We start from the raw sequence: 22,269 nt of genomic DNA on the forward strand, positions 1-22,269 counted from the left end.
AAGAGGAAGACCCTCAGTGAGATGAACTGACACAGTGGCTGCAACAGTGGGCTCAAACACAGCAATTATTGTGAGAATGGTGCAGGTCTGAGAAGTGTTTCATTCTGTTGTGCACAGGGTCACTATGAATTGGAATTGACTCGAGGGCACATAAGTACCATCATGATGAAACAAGAAATATATTTAATAACTGTCTTTATTTTTTTAAATCAGCATATACACACCAGAAACAACTAGGTAGCAATGCAGCCAGAAGAAGGTAAATCCAGTTGCTCTGGAGTTGACTCTGACTCATGGAGACCCCATGTTTCAGAGTAGAACTGTGCTCCACAGGGTTTTCAATGGCTGATACCGTAGAAGTAGATTGCCAGGCTCTTCTTATGAGGCAACTCTAGGTGGACTTGAACCACCAATCTTTTGGTTATCAACCAAGCACATTAACCGTTTATACCACACAGAGACTCCAGAAAATAAATAGTGGAGAAAAACTCCAGGTCCTGTGCAATCACTCCACTGTGAAGCCCTTAGGAAAGGGGCAGACTTAGACACCTCCATCAGTCCAGAATGTGGCAAAGCGTCCTGCACAATGAAGGTGCTGAGCTGATGAATGAAACACCCAGCACAGATGGCTCCACGATAGTAGCTGATATTCCCTGATGTGGTTTATATGTTTTATCTCTGTGAATCCTGACAACATTCGGTGAGGCAGAAATCATTATTACCACTTTCCATAGGAGGGAATCAAAGTATTAGGTTAAATAACTTGCCATCATAGCTAGTAAGTGGCCAGAATAGAAACCCAGGTCCAGCTCACCCCTAGGTCCATCTGTAAGCCAGGGCTCAGCAGACTGTTTCTATAAAGGGCCAAATATTTTAGACTTTGTGGGCCATCTGGTTTCTGTTACAACTATTCAATTCTGCCACTGTAGCACAAAAGCATCCACAGATAATACATAAGCAATTGGGTGTGGCTGTGTGCCAATAAAACTTTTTTTTTACCCTCTGAAGTCTTCTTAAAACCAAGCAATAGTTTAGCTTAACTAGTAAAAAAAAGTCTGCCTTGAGTATTATGCCTTTTGAGATCCATATATATGGGATATGTATGTGAAAACTGGACAATGAATAAGGAAGACTGAAGGAGAATTGATGCACTTGAATTACAGTGTTGGCAAAGAATATTGAGTATACTGGACTTCCATAAGAACAAACAAATCTGTCTTGGAAGAAGTACAGCCAGAATGCTCCTTAGAAGTGAGGATAGCAAGACTTCATCTTATGTACTTTGGACATATTATCAGGAGGGACCAGTCCCTGGAGAAGGACATCATGCTTAGCAAAGTAGAGGGTCAGTGAAAAAGATGAAGACCTTCAATGAGATGGAGTCACACAGTGGCTGCAACAGTGGGCTCAAATATGCTAACAATCGTGAGGATGGCACAGGACCAGGCACCGTTTCATTCTGTGTACATAGGGTTGCTATGAGTCAGAACCTACTCAATGACACCTAACAACAACGACAACATATGGGATCACATTGACAAAAGATTAGATTTCTAATGTTCCTACCTTGAGGGCAATGAGTTTATGTTAATGGGGGAGGAACAACTCAGAAAAGGAGGATGAGAATGATCGCACAACTTGAAGAATGTAATCAGTGTCACTGAATTTTACATGTACAAACTGTTGAATTGGTGTATTTTTTGCTGTGTATAGTCTCAGCAACAACAAAATAAAATATCATACGTATATACAGAGAGAGAGTTCGCTCTAACTCTCCCAGGTGAGGTTGTCACTTCTACTAAAAAAATAAAAAGAAAAAAACTATCTAAAAAAATCAGTGGTGGGCTGGATTTGGCCCTCAGGCCTTAGTTTGCCAATCCCTGTTCTATGCTACTATTCTCTATTGCCATTATCAGGTGCCTCCATTCGACAAATACTTAGTAAGTATCTACCATGTGCCAGGCATGGTTCTAGGAAATGGAGATATAGCTGTGAACTATAATCAAAAAAAGCCCCTGACTTTATGGCGCTTATCGTTGAGTAGAAAAGATAAATATTTAAGTAAAGAAATCATCACCAATATACATAATATAATGTCAGAAAATGATAAATGCTATCAATACTGAATGTCTGGCATTAATTGAGTTGATAAATGGCATCACTCTTAATAGTTGTTCCACGACAACTGGATTGCAATTCTGTATTAGTAGAAGTAGGCAGACCACACACAGATTCCAACATGATATAACAGATTTCCACAAATACATGCATACGTTCTGGCATGGGTAAAATTTTGGTCCAACTTTCCTGTCCTTTGTGCTCTCTATATTCTATTCTAGTTACCTTAACTGACACCCTGCAAATAACAGAGCCTGATGGTGTCTAAGGGAAGATTTCTTCCTGGCAGGAGATCTTAAATTAGAGCCCTGTTGGTTACTTGGGCCAGAGCCAAACCCATTCCAACTATTTGCAAATCTGTTAAAACAGTAGCTACAACTTATGGCTAACCTGCTTCCTCCAACACAAGACAGATGGCTTCAGCACATTTTAACTCTTATCCTTTGAAGAGCCTCCATGCTCCCGAGCAGAAGGATGCATGAGGCGCAAGCAAGTCCAGCAAAGGAACTGGCAATCACAAGGATATGGAGGCGTGAGGTGGGTGGGAAATCTGTGTTTGGGGCTAAAAAGAAAGGAAGATAAAGCTGATCACAAGCATACCAGCTTTTCCTAAGAATATATAGTTTTCAGACTTTGAAATTTCTGAAATACAGATAGGAATCTACATGGATAACCCAAACCAAATGGCCAAAACAGATAAAAATGGCCAATATTATCTAAAACTTATACTTGAATTATTTGATCAGAAGATAAGGAAGTTAGATAGTTGCCATCAAGTCAACTCCAACTCACAGCAACCTTACGTACAACAGAAAGAAACTCTGCCTGGTCTGGTATCATCTTCACAATTGCCCTCATGTTCCAGTCCATCATTGCCGCTACTGTGTCAGTGCATCTCACCAAGGTTTTCCCTCACCCTCCCTGGCCTTCTGTTTCACCAAATATATGATTCCTTCTGATGACGTGTACAAAGCGAGTTGGATAATGTCTTAGTTATCTAGTGCTGCTTAAACAGAAATACCACTAGCAGATAGCTTTAACAAACAGAAATTTATTTTCTCACAGTTTAGGAGGCTAGAAGTCTGAATTCAGGGCAACGGCTCTAGGGGAAGGCTTTCGGTCTGTGTCAGCTCTGGGTGAAGGTCCTTGTTTCCTGGTTCCTTGGAGATATCCATGTGGTTTGGCATTAGTCTTCCCCACCTCTGCTTCTCTCACTTGCTTGTTCAATCTCTTCTATATCTCAAAAGAGATTGACTCAAAATATACCTTAATCCTGCCTCATTAACATAATAAACATAGTCTAATCCTTATTGACATAACCTAATCTTGTCTCATTAACGTAACAAACACAACCCATTCACAAATGGTATTATAACCACAGGCAGAGGTTAGGATTTACAACACATATTTTTGGGGGACAAAATTCAATCCATAACAGATAATGTTCTGGTACGATCCACAAGGTTTGTGTGTGTGTGTGTGTGTGTGTGTGTGCACGCGCGCGCTTTAGATGAAGGTCTACAAAGCAAATTAGTTTTCTCGTTAAACAATTAATACACATAAATTGTCTTGTGACATTCGTTGCCAATACCACGACATAGCTACACTCTCCCCTTCTTGACATTGGGGTCTCCATTACCAGCTTCCCTGGCCCCTCCTGCTTTCTTGTCCTTGCCCCTGGGCTGGTATGCCCATTTAGTTTCATTTTGGTTTATGGCCTGTATAATCTTGGGCTGAAGGGTGAATCTCAGGAGTGACTTCAGTACTGAGTTAAAAGGGTGTCCAGGGACCATACTCTCAGGGTTTCTCCAGTCTCTGTCAGACCAATAAATCTGGTTTTTTTTGGGAGTTAGAATTTTGTTCTCCATTTTTCTCCAGCTATCAATCCATAAGTCTTTCATTGGCCAATTTTCAGAGGTAGATCACCAGGACTTTCTTCCTAGTCTGTCTTAATATGGAAGCTCTGTTGTAACCTGTCCACCACAGGTGACATAGCTATACTGGTGGCATAGCTTCCAGTATCACGGCAACGCGGAAGCCACCATAGTACAACAAACTGACAGACGGGAAGTGGAAGAAAAAAAAAGAGCAAGACCTTTCAGTAGTCTACAATAGGCCAGATAATATATAAGCACTTTCCCATATATTATTTAATATTAACCTCATTTTTCTAGATGAGGAAACAGACTAAGATTTGGATTATTTGTCCAAAATCTTATAGCTAGATCAGTGGGATGGCAGGATTTGAATCAAGGATGCTAAGAGAAAAGGTTAAAACAGATAAATAAACAAAACAAATAAAAATTGTGGTAGATTTCTGGGATCTTTAGAGCTGGAAGAGGCATGAAGAGAAATCTCCAATTTGAATTTTATTTTAAGGAAATGAAAACAGAGTTTATTTGCCCAAGGTCACTGAAGAAGAATTATTTTCACAATTGAGTCAGGAACCCAGGGCTTCACACACAAAATTTGTTTCTTCCATTCTGTCTTGGCTGAGAAAATGAATTAACAAATATGCTAAATGAGGTCTTAGGAAATGTATTATGATGCAAGTGCATGATTGTTAGTACACTGACTACTTTGTAATATCTACTTTGGCAGAAAATGGACATCTCTATGCTTTCTCCCTGGCTCTTGGTTCATTTAGATAATCAGGATGACCTGGCTTTTGATTTTTAACCTTGAATTCCATTTTTAAGCCATCATTCTCCCAATACTAACTTTGGTTATCTAAGCTACCAACACTCTGATCCTTTAGGCTGGGCCTATACTGCCAGCAAAAGTCCTCACATCCCTACTGCTCTGTAAAAGGCCAGTGGTTCTACAATCCATGGGATTGGAATGTGAAATGGAATGAGAAAAATAATACAGTGAGTTTCTTACAAAGCTGAATATGTGAAATTTAAGGATTATCTTTTATTTTGAAACTATGATCTTCCTATTTTTTAATTAAATAAAATAATGGTAATTGTAGATTTCGAGTTATTTTTTTTTCCTATCACTACTTAGCAAAATAAACATTTGACAATATTACAACCCAAAAGCACCCCAGCTAGGCATTGGGCTCCCAGGAAGGAATAAATGAGCTGTTGGTGTTGTATGTGTATATTGTTACTTCTACTGTCTCAGACATATATTCAGCATATGCAAAACTACAAATCTGCAGATGGCTACTATACATACAATCTATCTTATTATTACCTACTGTCTTTGTTCATTCTCAAAACAGACTTGAGATAGTACCTTCCTCTCTTTCTCAGCACATGACACTTAACTGTCGATTAACTAGCCACTTCAAATTAAACAGTTTGATTTTAACTAGATTCACCGATTATTATACAATGAATTGCCCCAAATAACATGTTGTTTATCTAGCATATATATAAGCTCAAAAGATGTAAATTAAATAACAGTCTGAAACTTAACCCTAAATATTCAAAATAAAAATTCTCCTCTGTTTTTAAAATTGTTTCCATGAACACAGTATACACCCACTCCTCACTTACATGGTTAGGCTCCAAACACCAGTTCATTACGTGAAAATCAGAGTTATGTGAAAATGGAGGATGACATCGGATCACAAAATGGAGGATGACTACATCATTACATAACTGCCAAACTACATCATTACACAACTGCAAAACCACTGAGAATCATAGCCCAGCCAAGTTGACACATAACCTTAACCATCACAGCCAGTGTTACCCTCGCCTCACACCTCGGCATTCATTGCTGCCAGACCTACGTCATTAATGCACAAAACAGTCAGCAGATTTTTTACTATTGTCACAAATGCAAAATGTTGGATAATGAGATAGTTGATAAGTGCGGAGTAGGTGTATATTTAAGTTATTCAGGTGTCCAAAGTGTTATTCCTGGGACAGTTCAAAGAATGTCTAGGATAGCTCTCATTTCTGATTCTAGGCAAAACAACAGAATTGATTATGCTGGTTTCCAACATGTTCATACTCTTTCAAATCTGTCTATCACTTTATAACTGTCTTAACCTTCACCCTAAACATCTAGTGGCCTAACCCTGTTCGCTGGTAGTTTAGATTCTCCCAATGCAGTACCTCACAGTCCTGACTTCTGCCTCCAACAAGTTCTAATTTTTAGTTAGGGATATTCCCAGTAATGAGTTACTTTTCCAGGTCTTTAACATAATGACAGGTTCTACAGAGTGACTTTAATGACAGGAACTACAGGTGTTGTGGTATAGACAGAAAGGTGGATATTTGGGATGCTGCAGACCCTCTATTATGGATTGAATTGTGTTCCCCAAAAAGATATGTTAAAGTCCCAACCCCTGTACCTGTGAATGTGGCCTTGTTTGGATTAATGGCGTTTTTCTTTGCATATGTCATAAGTTAAATTAATGAAGTCACACCAGAGTAGGGTGAGTACTAATCCTAATCCATTCTGACTAGCATCTTACATAAGAGAAGCACAGACATGGTAAGAGAATCACACATACATGGGAGAAGATGCCATGTGGCAACGGAGGCAGATGCATCTATTAGCAGCTGTGGAACACCAAAGGATTGCCAGCAGCTATCAGGTTCTTCTTTCAGAATACTTGTGTATTGCAAGTTCTATGTCAGGAGAGATGCATGGAACAGTTCCTTTCTCAAAGCCCTCAAAAGGAACTGACAGCCATTATAGCCTGAATTTTGGACTTCTAGCCTCCGAAACTGTGAGAAAATAGATTTCTGGTCTTTAAAGCCACCAGGTTAGTAGTACTTTGTTATGGGAGCCCTAGGAAACTTAAACACTCTAATCCTTAATTCAAAGTCCCTGGGTGGTGCAACAAGGAGCCCTGGTAGCACAGTAGTTAAGGCACTTGGCTGCTAACCAAAAGGTTGGCAGTTTGAACCCACAGCTGCTCTGCTGGAGAAAGATGTGGCAGTCTGCTTCCATAAAGATTACAGCCTTGGAAACTCTATGGGGTAGTTCTACTCTGTCCTATAGGGTCGCTATGAGTCAGAATTGACTCCACGGCAGTGGGTTTCGGTGGTGCAAATGGTTAACATCGTTGGCTGCTAACCAAAATGTTAGAGGTTCGTGTCTACCCAGACACATCTCGGACTAAGGGTCTGGTGATCCAATTCCAAAAAATTAGCCATTGAAAATCTTATGGAGCACAGTTCTACTCTACACACATGGTGTTACCACCATGAATCAGAATCGACTCAATGGCAACTAAAAAAAAAAAAAACCTTAATTCACAACATGCTGAAAACCACTCTTCTGTAAAAGCCATACATATCATCAAATAATTTTAACTGTCTCAATATTTCAACTGAAGGTAAAAAGGGTATTGTACATACACACTGACAGTTCTATACCCTGGTTTCATTTTTTTAAAAAAGACTGCATGATACAGTCGATAACAGGAAGTTAGCCCTCCTTTTTCTTTTTTTTTTTTGTCATTAGAGGTATTTTCTGTCTATAGCTATGCATTCATTTTAATTGCAAAAATAATTCTGTTTTCTCTCATGGCAAGAAATTCTGTGCTGTCTCACAACACTAGCAATTCAGTTTTGCTCCCTCTTTTTCAGGTGGTCGACATAAAATCCAAAGCATTATTTCTGGGTCTGATTATAATTGTATCTGTATATAACCTAAGGGCACTGAGTTTCTCTTTCCTTACAGAAGAGCTAACAAGCTTAGACAAGCTCCAATGTAAGACAAGACATGTATCCACTACACACTCTGGCATAAGTCACTGTTTTTTCATCATATGGCAAGATTTTAAACGGCTCTCTTACTTATTTTAAATTAAGGATATGATTAGCTCTTCAAATTATTGGTGACATGAGGCTCTGCTTCTAAAGTAGATTAAGAGTAGTATTAGATTAGCAGAGGTATAAATAGAGAGACAGTGGGACAGAGACATGGTTTGTGTTCAGGATGCTGTATCTGCCAGTGGACCTATCTCTTCCAACAACCTGCCTGCTAGCCTCAGGTGAACCCTCATACAACCTCTAGATTTTGAAAGTTTGAATTCTACTTTATGAGGAGTTTTATTTAATACTCCTACAAGGCACTTCTTACTACTTTTTTTTTAAATGAGAATAGATGAGAAGTCACACACTGCAGGAGGATTCAAGCACCACTAGAGGTGAGACACACAGTCATCTTCACAGCTGTAACAGTTAGCACGTTGTATAGACTCTTCTTTCAGAATACTTCCGTATTGCAAGTTTTATGTTAGAGAAAAATTTGTGCACCACTTTCCCTAGGATATCAACATGCTGGGTTAATGTAATATCATCTGCACTGTTTTCACTGATGTACTTTTGTCTTTAGTGGTCTATTTTTAGGTTTTATTGCTGTTGTTTTGTTTTGCTTTTCTCACACTGAAGATTGAATCACATAAATATTGGGTATAATATCTATATTTTGTGAAGTTTATACTATCTGAAGTAAGAACAAGCTTAAATAGAGCAAGTAAACAACCAGTTAAAAGAACAATTCAAAAAGGGAAATGCCTTTTTAGGTTACAGCCTACTAACCAAAAGGTTGGCAGTTCGAATCCACCAGCCGCTCCTTGGAAACCCTATGGTGCAGTTCCACTCTGTCCTATAGGGTTGCTATGAATCGGAATTGACTCAACGGCAATGGGTTATAACTATGTTAACTACTGACATAATTTTAGGGGTATTTGGTATTGTTTTAGCATAGATGAGGTTTAAGTTGGGGACTCAGGGATGCATAGATATTTTCCTCCTACTGAAATTAATGATAATTATTATTTTTTGATCTATGGACATTTGCTCAACCCAAAAGCTCACCAAGGAAAAGCCATTTATCTTTGCAGCCTATACTAGCTTAAGCCATTCACTGCAGGATTCTTCCCTGAGGTCTCAGACTGATCTCAAGGATGGGGGACAAGGGAAGACACTGAGGAAGAGATGTCCCCTCCACCTTATCAAAACTACAAAATGCTAATAACTGCTTTATCATAACCTAATATTAACATACTAATAAGATAAGAGATACTAATAAGGTAAGTCCAAAGGGGCATCAATAAGAAATCCTAATCAAAAACTTTTTGAAAGGAATTCTCTTGTGTAGGCATATGTTGGAACATGGATGGGAAACTTCCTCTTTAAGACAGGATTATAGAGAAGGAGGCAATGGGAAGAGCCACAGTGACATGCAGAATATAAGTCATCCAGACTTGACAGTTGATGGAGATAGAGAATTAAAAAGAGACTGCGTTTGGGGACTATGGGGGAACAAAGAGCCATTCACTTTGTTTGGGTATCTCCTCAAAGAATACGAGGTGCTCTGCTCACAAGAGAGAGGCTACTATCACTTGTACCTATGCCCATTTTAACTCTGGTAGAAAATTTTCTGATTTCATCAACTTGTGCTCTAGGTCACATTTCCATTTACCTTATTAGGAATTGCATTTTGACATTTATTTCCTCTCAGACCCTTCTCATCATTTTCTCGCTCTCTACTGGATCATTTCCATAAGCTCTACAGACGTGCTTGTGAATCTATTTCTTTTTTTTTTTTTAAGGATATCTTGTGCATAGAAGTGGATGATAGATTAATTACAATCTTTTGTTCATGACACACTTTCATCATGAGCTCCTTTTACTTATTTAATTTGTTCTTTTTAATAATTTAATAAGCACCTGTTAACTCACTGCCCAAAGGAAAACCTAGAACCTTGACATAACCTACATCTAATCATATAATTCCATCTTCTCATTTCCCTGCCTCCTTCCAGCTAAGGAAACCATCACCTTCAATCCTGTAATCAACATCTCCTAATTTCCTTTATATGTATACTTAACAACATAATTTTAAAGTTTTGGTTGTTTATAACTTTCATAGAAATGGTAGGAAGTCGTATCAGTCTTTTCTTTAAAAGTCATGGGTTTATGTTTATTTGTTGGTTGGTTGGTTGGTGTTAAGAAAAAAAAAAAAATTCTACCTGATAGTCTAAAAGATTTGTCTGTATTTTCTGCTAGAAGTTTTAAAATTTTATTTTTGATATTTAAGCCGTCAGCCAACTTGGGGCTGACTTTTGTACATGGTGTGAGAAAGGGATCCAATCTAATTTTTAAGATTAATAGTCTCCTAATTAATTTAATTTAAATAAATAGTCTCTCAGTAAAGTGTAATGATTTTTCCCTATAAAAGTACCGTACACCATCTATTAGAACAACACTTAGTTATCAATAGTTTCTGATGCTACTGTAAATGGCATCTTCTCTTTAATTTAGTTTTCTGGGTTTCCTGCTGGTATAGAAATACCACCTTGCTAAACTCTCCAATTATTCCTAGTAATTTACCTGCAGATTCTTTAGGGCTTTCTCTGTGAATAATTACATTATCTGCAAATAATGATATACCTGTTTCCTCTATTCTAATTATTACTATCTCCAATTTCCTTTTATCATAGTGCAAGCTTGAAAAACCGTTAATCTAGGTTAACAGAATTTCTGCAGTCTGTAGCAATAAGAAGGAATGATTAAGATGGTAAAAACGGTGAACTCAAGCATGACACAGACATAAAGACAGGCTAGGTATAAGAACAATTTGAAAACAGGGCATTTACAAAATCTTTTTAGAACTTTAGCAACCTCGGACATTCCTGTACTAAAAAGTCTGTTGACCTAAATTTGCTCCTTTGAGCCCCAGATGCCTCTCAGTGGTAATGGGTAAATAAATGAGTTCATTTAGGGGCTTCCCATTCCAGTTATACTCAGGACAGTCTCATTTTAATTTCAATGAAGGATTAATATTTTTAAAACATGCCCCTGCCAAAATGTGTCTGAAATTCACAGCATGAAGAAACTCTGAAGTTCTATCTATGGCAAAGTTTTAGAATTATAACTGATCCCTACAAATGTAATAGTGATTACGGCTACATCAGCTTATAACTTACCTTAGAGACGCTGGTGTTGCAGTGGTTAAGAGCTTGGCTACTAACCAAAAGATCGGCACTTCAAATCCACCAGGCTCTCCTTGGAAACTCTATGGGGCAGTTCTACTCTGTCCTATAGGATCACTATGAGACAGAATTGACTTGATGGCAATGGGTTTTGGTTGTTTGAGAGACCAAAAGGATACTTCCCCAAAACCTCCAACAAAAGCCCAACCATATAGGCTGCAGTATTTTCAGACAATTCATTAGAATTCTATCTCAACTGTATGATATATATTTCAATATAAGGTTCAAGTTATTTTTTTAAATTTTGTTTTTATTGTGGATAATACACATAGAACAAAGTATTTGTTTGCTGTGTCAACCACATAAGTCATTTGTTTTATTTTAAAAACTACTTGAAGTGAATTGTAAAATAAAAAAAAAAAAGTTGTTTACTTCATATGACTGCTGTCCAGACTCATTTCCGAGCCTTCCTCATAATTGCAATCAGTGGTGATTGGTCTTGGCTACAGTACTGTAGAGTTAACATTTGTTATGGATGCTTAACTAGTATGATCGTCACTGTACACTGTTTATAATTCTAACATCATTCTGTGAATCTGTATGGCATCAATCAAACATATATACTAACAGAACACACACATGCATTAAAAGATTTTTAACTTCCACAGAAGAAAGGCATAGTGTACAAGTATTTTTAAATAAATTATTTTTAATTAAAAAAATAAAATCTCAGGGCATATCCATAGTATTGGCCAGCATAGACAACAGCACTAAGAAAAAGATACCCTACCCTCATTGATACTCAGATACTTCCAAAGGTAGAATACCAAGAATGGGAGATAGGTGATGGGGGGTTATAGTGCCAATGTTACCACCCAGAAATATGAGTGCTCAAACTAAAATTATCTTATAAAAATGAAAAATTTCCCTTTTTTTTTGCAAATCTGTGTTTGGGAAATGAGGATCGTACCTGCTCAGAAGCTTGTTAAACGAATGAATATAGAACTTAACACTAATAACAAGCTGGCAAATCATTTGAGAGACAGTGACAAGTTTGTAATCTATTAAAAATACAAGTTCTATCTTAAAATCCAAGATTATGTATATTTAAATAATATATTCAAAAGGCAGTCAAAAAAATAGGTTTGCTCCATTTTTAAGTGAGCTATTTAAACTTTGGTGAAGGGTAAGGCAGTACACAATACTGGGGAAGCCAGCACAACTTGTACAAGGCAAGGTCATGGAAGCTCCACAGACACATCCAAACTCCCCGAGGGACCAAATTACTGGGCTGAAGGCTGTGAGGACCATGGTCTCCGGGAATATCTAGCTTAATTGGCATAAAATAGTTTATAAAGAAAATGTTCTACATTCTACTTTGTTGAGTAGCGTCTAGGGTCTTAAAAGCTTGTGAGAGGCCATCTAAGATACTCCACTGGTCTCACCCCATCTGGAGTAAGGGAGAATGTAGGAAAACAAAGACACAAGATAAAGATTAGTCCAAAGGACTAATGGACCACAACTACCACAGCCTCCACCAGACTGAGTGCAGCACGACTAGATGGTGCCCGGCTACCACCACCGACTGCTCTGACGAGAATCACAATAGAGGGTCCCAAACAGAGAGGGAGAAAAATGTATAACAAAATTCTAACTCACAAAAAATAAAGATAAAAAAGACCAGACTTGCTGGTCTGACAGAGACTGAAGAAACCCCGAGAGTATGGCCCCTGGACACCCTTATACTCAGTAATGAAGTCACTCCTGAAGTTCACCCTTCAGCCAAAGATTAGACAGGCCCATAAAACAAAACAAGACTAAATGGGCACACCAGCCCAGAGGCAAGGACGGGAAGGAAGGAGGGGATAGGAAAGCTGCTAATGGAGACCCCAAGGTCAAGAAGGGGAGAGTGTTGCCATGTCATGAGGTTGGCAACCAATGTCACAAAACAGTATGTGTACTGATTATTTAATGAGAAACTAGTTTTCTCTGTAAACCTTCATCTAAAGTACAATAAAAAAATTTTTTTAAAGAGATTTTATATAACATTTTATTTAATACTGTCTTGTTTATATGCTGTCCAACAGAACTTCCTGTGATGGTGGAGATGTCCTAGGTCTGCGCTGCCTAAGAGGGTAGCCACTAGCCACAAGCTGATACTGAGCACTTGAAATGCAGCTACTGTGACTGAGGAACTCAATTTGTAACTTTATTTAATTTAAACTACTTTAAATTTAAATAGCTCCCTGTAGCTAGTGGCCACTGTACTAGAAGTGCAGCTCTGAAGAATAAATATCTCTTCCTTTGCTTGACAAACTCCTTTCATATTTCCTTTATAACCCTGCTCAAAAGTCATCTCCAAGCCCTACAGGCAGAGGTATTTGCTCCCTGCATCGTGCTTTCATAGTATCTTCTGCATTTCTTTATTTTAGAACTTACCTGCTGAAGAGAAATTAGACAAGTGTTGGCCTCTCCTGGTAAACTGTGATCTACTTAAAAAGAGAACAGTGCTTTATTCATCTTTGCCATCTCAGCCTCTAGCAGAGGGCTTAATACATGGTAGGTTCTCAATCGATTTTTGTGAAATGAATAAACAGAAAGAGGCTATAAGCAGCTGATGACACAGGGGAGTTCTAAATGAAAATCTAACATTTGTGGAAAACTATCCTTTTGCCTGCCATTTATTTTCTAATTCACACTTATAAAAGCCGTTTCTGCCGCACTGAAATTCTAGCTAAGTAGTCTAGGTAACATTTCTGCTAAAGTAATTTCAAGGGTGTCTGATCAAATAAGCCATATGGCACACTTGTGATTTAAAGCTACGATTCATCTGCTCACTCACCCTCAAACAAAGACGGCTGGTTATACAGCTTGAGAACAAGTTGCTTCGTTGTGCCATAAGCCTGAAGACAACAGAAAATGCAGTGTACTTACTTACCATCACCAGCCTCAAAGTCCTTGAAAGCCAGTTCTGAGCCAGAATCATCGAGAAGGATTTCCCCATTCAGTGTGAACATCATGGTGTGCTCATTCATGTCAACCATGCACCCCACCACATCGCCTGCTTGCCAAGAGCGCCCATAATGCTCATTGCCCTGGTGCCACCGCTGGGCCTGGGAGGAAAGAAGAGCCACTTGTCATGACTAAGCCAGGGGAATGGTACCCAACCACCACTCACCAGCATGACTCTCTATCAGACTCTCCTATCAAGATGGCAGTAGGATGAACTCTTGCCAGCGTATCAGTCTACTGCAATGTCCTAAGTGATATGGAGTTGTCTGGGAATTTTAAATACCTAATATTAACATGGTGCGGTATTTAATCTTAAAGAAAACCAAAAGTTGTTTGATGATTTTGAGAGTCTACTATTTTGAAAAACTAACCTCAAATACTTTCCGTTAAAAGAAAAACTTCATGTCTTTAGAATTTTTTTTCTCTTGTTACAATGAATGCTTCCCAGCATATGGATTGTTTTTCTCTACTCCCACAAATGGAGCCCTGGTGGCGCAGTAGTTAAGAGCTACGGCTGCTAACCAAAAGGTTGGCAGTTGGAATCCACCAGCTGCTCCTTGGACAATCTGTGGGGCAGTTCTATTCTGTACTAGGGGGTCACTGTAAGTCAGAATTGACTCGATGGCAACAGGTTAACCAGTACTCCCACAAATACAAAGAGGTATGAGCTAGGAATCAAGCTGTGAGTTTATCATTGAAAATGGCATTCTAATTTTCATCTATTTCAAAATAAAATTACATTCCTTGGACCCAATAACACTGATAGTTTAACAAAAAGAAAATCCGGAAGCATTCTGGCTTTATACTAAAAGCAAAAAGGCTTCAAATCAAACCTAAAAATATTCTTAAGATATTTATTGGAAAAAAATAATAATATACATGCCAACACATTTTTATATACATAGGTGAAATCTCCTATTTATTTTATAATTATGAGAAACCACATATGTATTTACATGCATTTTAAAGTTTTGATAAACGTGACTTTTGTATCTATAATTATACGTGACTAGTTTACAGGTATAAAATTAATTATATCAATTATTTTATCTGAAAAATATTTTAATTTTCCCCTAAGTACCACCTTGTGATTTGATATATGATAGGATACAGTCACCAATGGAAAATAATGATATGATTCTTCTTAAGTGTAGCGGTGTACCTTTTTTTTTTTTAAATAAAATTAGGTATCGAAAGGTGTTAAAGTTTTCCATCTGTAATAAAAAAACCAGATTTGGGAAATGTGATGCTTCAAAACAAAGTGAGTCTGTTTCCTAAAAGATACAATACTAATCTCTAGTCTAGAAATGCTTTCCCACACACGAATACCCAAATGTCAAATCTCTTTATGACTGCTTATTTATTCTAATTTTCTTTCTTTTTTAAAAAAAATTACAAATAGCTTTTTTTCTCATATAAATAGGAATACAAATTCACTGAAGAAAATCGTAAAGTAAAAATAAGACTAAAAAAGAAAAATCAATAATTTTTCAACCAAAAATGACTATTATTAACCTAATGTGGCTATAGATATACATGTATATATGTATTATATACATGATAAAAATTAAAAAGTAAATATATACATATATAGTTACTTTCTATTTTGATTTTAAAATATTTTATACATATAAAATAACCTTTAACGTTTATATAATGTATAAGTAAACACATGCAGTTTAACAAATAAAAATTACTAATAATGGTGAAAATAAAAATTTTTGTGATTATAAACAACATTGTCTTAAGCATCCTTGTGACTATTAAATTTTTATACATATTAATTATTGCTTAGGGATATACTCCTTACAAGGAATTGCTATTTCAAAGTACATACACTTTTTCTTAGTACCTACATTTTTAAGACTTTTGAGGGACAAGGATGATTCATCTTTTTGATAACCATGGAGATGCAATGTTTTACTTCTTGAATTTCACTTTATTTGTGGGACTGGGAAAATGTTTTGAGACTATAAGAACAGAAGATTCCCCATAAACTATTTTTCCAATTTGTGCTCTGGAAAGTACTGATATTATTATACTACCAAAAGGAATACCAGGGAAAATCCAGCAATGGCGGTGTGGGAGCCTACAACATTTGGATGCCTAGGACACAAGAACCTGCAAAATTTGCAGCCTAAAAACACGATAAGGGTATCTAGCACACAGAAAACTCTACTCACCTTAAAGCCATCAAAAGCAAAAGCACGTTCATCGGAACCAAGTTCCTGATCAGGCTGACAACCTGGCCTGCTCCAGCCAACTCTCATGTCTCCAGCAGTGACAGCCTCAAATTCAAAATACCACTTTCCTGCCTTCACAGCATAGGTCTTCTCAGCCCGGAAGATTCGGAACCGTTCCCCTGTGCCACTACACACTTCAGCTCTGGCAGCTGTGGATGTTAAAGAGATTCTGGTGGTCATTGGATGGGACAGTGAAAAAGAAAGGAAGATATCACATATTATATAAGTTTATGACAATGATGATAATCCTGATGATACCTTCTATTCTTATCTTGTTTCACATTTTACAAAGTGTTTTCATATATTTGATCAGCCATGGTCGGAAATAACCAGGTTGGTAAAGTGTAAAGTGTGAGGGCTTCAGATGGAGAGACTGGTGAGTAAACCTCAATAACTAGGTGTGTAGTTGATGTTATCTCTATTAGCTCTATTTCAGAGGGAAACTGTCTTTGTTTAGAAGAATACTTATAAACCACTTGGTGGCTTGGTAGTGGACGATGAGATGACCTGTGGGCAAGGTTTGAAACAAGACAATAAAAAAAGGTCTAAACTGCTGTGTGTAAGAAATTAATAGACATTTATGGATGAGAAACAAGAGGGAAGAAGCAGCAATAAAGTTAAGAGGCTAGAAAGACAGCAACAAGGGGAAAACCGTAAACAGCAGAGAACAGTATCAACAACAATTTTTTCCCAACAGGGTGGCTAAGGGAATCTAAAGAATAAGGAGGTCTACTTATATTTTTTGCAAATAACGCACCACATAAATAATGCGCCCACACGTACAAGGTGCGTCAGAGCACACTTACAAGAGTAACGCACGGGGGCAGGGGTTGTGCTGCGGGCAAAAAAATGTATAGCGCTCGTTATTTGATTGAAAAATATGGTACTGTTTGTTGTATTTTAAATCGCTTTGCTTTTCTTCACCAATGTGATGTAAAACTTACATTGTCTCAAATTTCATTGTAATCTGCTTCACATACAAATGATTCATTTAAGAAATAAACCAAAAGAGTTGGAATTCAACATCAGGGTAAGTGTGATGCAAAGTGAACAAACTATCTGTAGAAAATGAAATGCAAGAGAGATTGAGAGCTCCACATGTGAAAAAACTCAGAGGGAGGCACTTGGAGTCAGAATTTTGAGCCAGGATGACCATGAGAACGTGAGTCCTAGGCAGTCACAGGTGATGGGGACTGGGGCTCGCTGCATTTGTATCTCAAAGCATAGAGTGGTTGCAGCTAACATTTGGGTAAGATATAAATGAAGAAACTTAAGTGACTTGACCAAGGTCGTACAACCAATAAATGGTAGAATTGAGGAGGTATTATTATTATAAACGTTAACACCTGTGTTCTATCCACTCTGCCTGGTTGCCTCAGGGCCTTACTATACTTACTTATATAGTAAGTAGATTAGTTTTCATCTTTTAAGAGTTAGGAAAGACATATATAATAAAAGTTTAACAACAGTTTTATCATTTATTTGCTAGAACCAAAACAGAACTATAACAATAATCTAGGTAAGCTCTAGTGGTCGCCAACAAACATACAGCTTGATCGTATATAACAATTTAAGATTAGACTGAAATAAAGAAAAATGAATTAAGAGTTTCTAGCACATAATAGGAGCTCAGTTAGCGATATGCTTAATAACTGCTTTATGAAGATGTGGTGGTAATGACAGAGAGCACAGCTGAACTGTATCTGCTGGTTAACCTTTCAAAAGGTGAGTTAAGTTTCTGAATAAGCAAACACTTAGCTTCTTCATCTTTTCCCCACATACACAAATCTACACACACCTGACCACCTGGTTGGCTCCAGCCTCTCTCCAGCAGTGACAGACTCATATTAAAAATACCACCTTATACACACATGCACACACACACACACACAATATACAATCCATTCAAACACTAGTGAAAAATAAATGCATTAACACAGTTTAAAAACTTAGACCCTATAACACTATATTGAATAGGTCCAAATGCTCTGAAGAGAAAAAGTTTGCTTCTGAAACATTCAAATTGGGGATGGGAAAGTCTCTGAATTAGAGAGATAAACACCTCTATAGTTAAGGGCAAAAAATTTTCATTTCTATTACTTAACAGCTGAATGATTTTTCTTTCTTTAAAGATAGGATAGTAAACTACTTTTTGAGGAAAAGAAGTACTATCAGATGTTATAATACTTAAAAGCAGTTACCTACTATTAAGATAATCATCCTAACTGCTACAATACTAGAAAAAGTAAGAAAAGTTAAATTTTCATTCAGAGTTAGTGTTTTTCTAAGAAACAGCATGCTGATCCCGTAGTTTCCTTAAATCACAATTGTAATCTGTCTAACAAGTCTAAGAGACATAGGACACAAGCTATGAACTACATAGACATTTGGAGATACTTTCCAGGAGAGAAAAAAGTACTCATGTAGTTATCCTTATTTTTATTTTACATCAATATTTGCAAATAAAATCTTACATTCTATTCTAGAACACACTAATAGATTCAACTCTCAATTTTTCTGAGTATGAAACATTCAGGCTTTTAGAAAACAGAACAACTGGAAAAGGCCCTGTTAAGTTCCTGGGACATTGGCCTCTGCAATGATGCATCGTGCGCTCAAGGAGAGAAAACAAATTCTGATATTAGGATAAGTCAAATATTTTCAAAGGCGTATTTGGTCTAAAAAATACAACAGATAATGTCTTCAAAAGCCCCTTATGGATTTCGCTTAGTATTAAGATATACCTCCAATCCTCCTCCATTGATAAAAAACCAAACCCGTTGCCTTCAAGTCGATTCCCACTCATAGCGACCCTGTAGGACAGAGTAGAACTGCCCCATAAGGTTTCCAAGGAGCGGCTGGCAGATTTTAAACTGCCAACCTTTTGGTTAGCAGAGGCGTTCTTAGCCACTGGGCAAACAGGGCTCCCTCCATTTACAGGGGTAATAAAATTGGGAGGATTATATAGAGAATGGGCAGTGACAAGTAGTAACAATGCAGAATTCTTATCCTGGTATTTTTTTTTTCCTGACCCTAAGCTGCTGCACCATTCTTCAACTCACTGGTGATAAGCAAACTGAACTTGAAATGAACATGTTATTTAAAGACACCATCATGCAAAGGACTTCATAGTAACTTACTTTTTACATTTTTTTTAAACCTCCATGGATCTTCCTACAAATATCTATGTAGTGCATAGTACATATTCTGTATTTCTTAGAATAGTTTAGGGAAAATCACAACCATGATTTAAAGAACCAACAGGTCATTATTCTGTTTCTTGGGAAAACACTAACAGAAAATGAAAATCTAGATCTACAGAGGTCTCAAAAAAAAAGGATCCGGGCAATCGGAAACAAACGCGTTTTGCATTCTCCGTAGCATCGAGCACCAGAACACAAGGTAGGTGCTCCATGAATACCTGCCTAACTGAATATGAGAACAAAAGAGTCTTCAGAAAGGAGAATGCAGGAGACCAAGCAAATAGCTAAAGAGCAGCACCACTGTCTAATGGCATAGAACTCTGCCCCAAACATGCAATTCTTATATTTTGCTCACCTTTAAACACCCTATATCCAGATGTGTCTGGTAGGCAATTCCTACTCATGTAAAGGTGTTATAAAATGATTATTATATTATTATTAATATAATCTACATTAAAAATAAAAGCAGATATATTCTCAATACACATCATCAAGGCTGCTGGTGCTCAAAACAGTAATTACTCCTTTAACAAACCACCTCAAGAGTAGGGGCAATGACTGTGTTCCCAGTACCCCATGGATCCTGGCACAGAGAGAGCACACAACCAAAGACTGATCAAATAGGGCCTAAAATAATTACACAGGTTGCAATCCAAACTGTACACTTAAAAGACGTTGACCACTACAGGGCACTCAAGACTGGATTCTGTATTAAAATCAGTTTTCAACAAAAAAAAAAATTGTGAGACATGCAAAAAGACAAGAAAGCATGGCCCATACACAGAAAAAATAATCAATAGAAATTATCCCTGAGGAAGCCCAAGTGCTGGACTTACTAAACAAAGACTTTAAACTACTTTAAATGTGTTCAAAGAACTAAAGAAAGCCATGTCTAAAGAATTAAAGAATGTCTGAGAACAATGTCATACAAATACCAAATATTAATAAAAAGATAGAAGTTATTAAATAAACAGAAATTTTAGAGTTGACAAGTGCAATAACTGAAATGAAAAATTCACTAGAGAGGTTCAACAGCAAGTTTGAGCCGACAGAAGAAAGAATAAACAAACTTGAAGATAGGTCAATTGAGATTATGCAGCCTGAGGAACAGAAAGAAAAAATAATTAAGAAAAATGAACAGTCTTAGAGACCTGTGAAATGCCATTAAGCATACCAACACAGGCATAATGGCAGTCCCAGAAAGAGAGGAGAGAGAGAAAGGGGCATAAAGAATATTTAAATAAATAATGTCCAAAGACTTCCTAAATTTAATGAGAAACACCAATAATAATCTATGCATCCAAGAAGCTCAATAAACTCCAAATAAGATAACTTCAAGGAGATTTACACTTAATCACAATCAAACTGTTGAAAACCAAAGGGAAAATTCTGAAAGTAGCAAGAGAGAGCAACGCATAACATAGAGATTAACAGCTGATTTCTCATTTGAAACCATGGAGACCAAAAGGCAGTGGGATGAAATATTCAAAGCTGAAAGAAGACTGATAACCAAGAACTCTAAATCCAGCAAATCTTTAATGCTCTCTTCAAGATTCTTAACCCAGTCTAGCGTTCCTCAACTCCTCCCCTTAGCAAATTAACTCATTTTCTATTTAAACCAGGAAACAATAACTGCACAACAGTAATTCCCTCAGCTTCCTCCGGATGCTCCATAAACACACGTTTCTGCATTCTCTCCAGTCCTTAACTCTTTCCCACACCTCAACATATGTTCTCCCTTTTATATGAGGCCAATCTCTTCACCCATGTTCCTAATTTCATCCCCTCTCACACTTCATCAAGCTCCTTCTCTCACTCCACCTATTTTCATCTTCTTCATTTCTATTTGGTTTTTTCCCTTAGTATATAAACATGCTCAAATATCTCCCCTTAAAAAAAAAATATTTAACTCTTGGTTGCTTTCTAGCCACAGCCTCAGCTTTATACCTATATATATATATAACTGAGTTCTGACCTCTCTATCTGGTTGTGTCAGAAACATCTCAAACTCAACATGTTTAAAGTCAAACTGAGACTCTCCCACTGAACCCTACAAATATTAGCCTTTATTATTATTTTAAGATCAGGAGTCATTCATTTCTATGCACAGATACTACACTGATAATAATAGGCACTAGAAGATATTTGGGGTAGACTTAAAACTCTTTAAAAAAAAACAGGGCTACTAACGAAAAATACATTCCTCATGTTACTTTTGCCAATTTTAAATCATGGATAATAGTATTAATTAAAACTGTATAAGCAAAAGATTAAGGAGTTAATCACTTTAAACCATATTCTTAAAGGCGTTATTTAAAGAAAAATGTGTTCTTTATAGAACAGTTTAAAATCCATTATCCAGCACATATTTATTGAGTGGCTATTCTAAAGCATTTTCTTAAAGCAAAACATTGCATCAATTAATTAATATGCCTTTATGTATGAGTACTCGTCTGTCAGTTTGTCATACTGTTGTGGCTTGCATATTGCTCTGATGCTGGAAGCTATGCCACCAGTATTTTAAATGCCAGCAAGGTCACCCATGGTGGACAGGTTTCAGTGGAGCTTCCAGACTAAGACAGTCTAGGAAGAAGGACATAATTATCTAATTCTGAAAAAATTGGCCAGTACATTAACAGGATACAAACCATAACCATCAATGCACAAAACCCAACAGATAAGCTAGATAAATGGGATCTTCTAAAAATCAAACACCTATGCTCTTCAAAAGACTTCACCAAAAGAGTAAAAAGATAACCTACAGACTGGGAAAAAAATT

At 37.2% G+C, this 22,269-nt stretch overlaps 1 protein-coding gene across 1 annotated transcript in view; it reads right to left on the minus strand.

Moving 5' to 3' along the window:
* Positions 1-22,269, minus strand: part of RYR2 (ryanodine receptor 2) — a 529,910-nt gene that overhangs the window by 257,377 nt on the left and 250,264 nt on the right. The window contains exons 28-29 of the mRNA XM_023728152.1: positions 16,228-16,436; positions 13,971-14,145 (exon numbers count right to left, since the gene is read on the minus strand). Of these exons, the coding sequence (XP_023583920.1) occupies positions 13,971-14,145; positions 16,228-16,436 (384 nt within the window). The remainder of the gene's footprint in view (positions 1-13,970; positions 14,146-16,227; positions 16,437-22,269) is intronic.

Source organism: Trichechus manatus, unplaced genomic scaffold, assembly GCF_000243295.1.
Source record: "Trichechus manatus latirostris isolate Lorelei unplaced genomic scaffold, TriManLat1.0 scaffold00021, whole genome shotgun sequence".
Taxonomy (NCBI): Eukaryota; Metazoa; Chordata; class Mammalia; order Sirenia; family Trichechidae; genus Trichechus; species Trichechus manatus.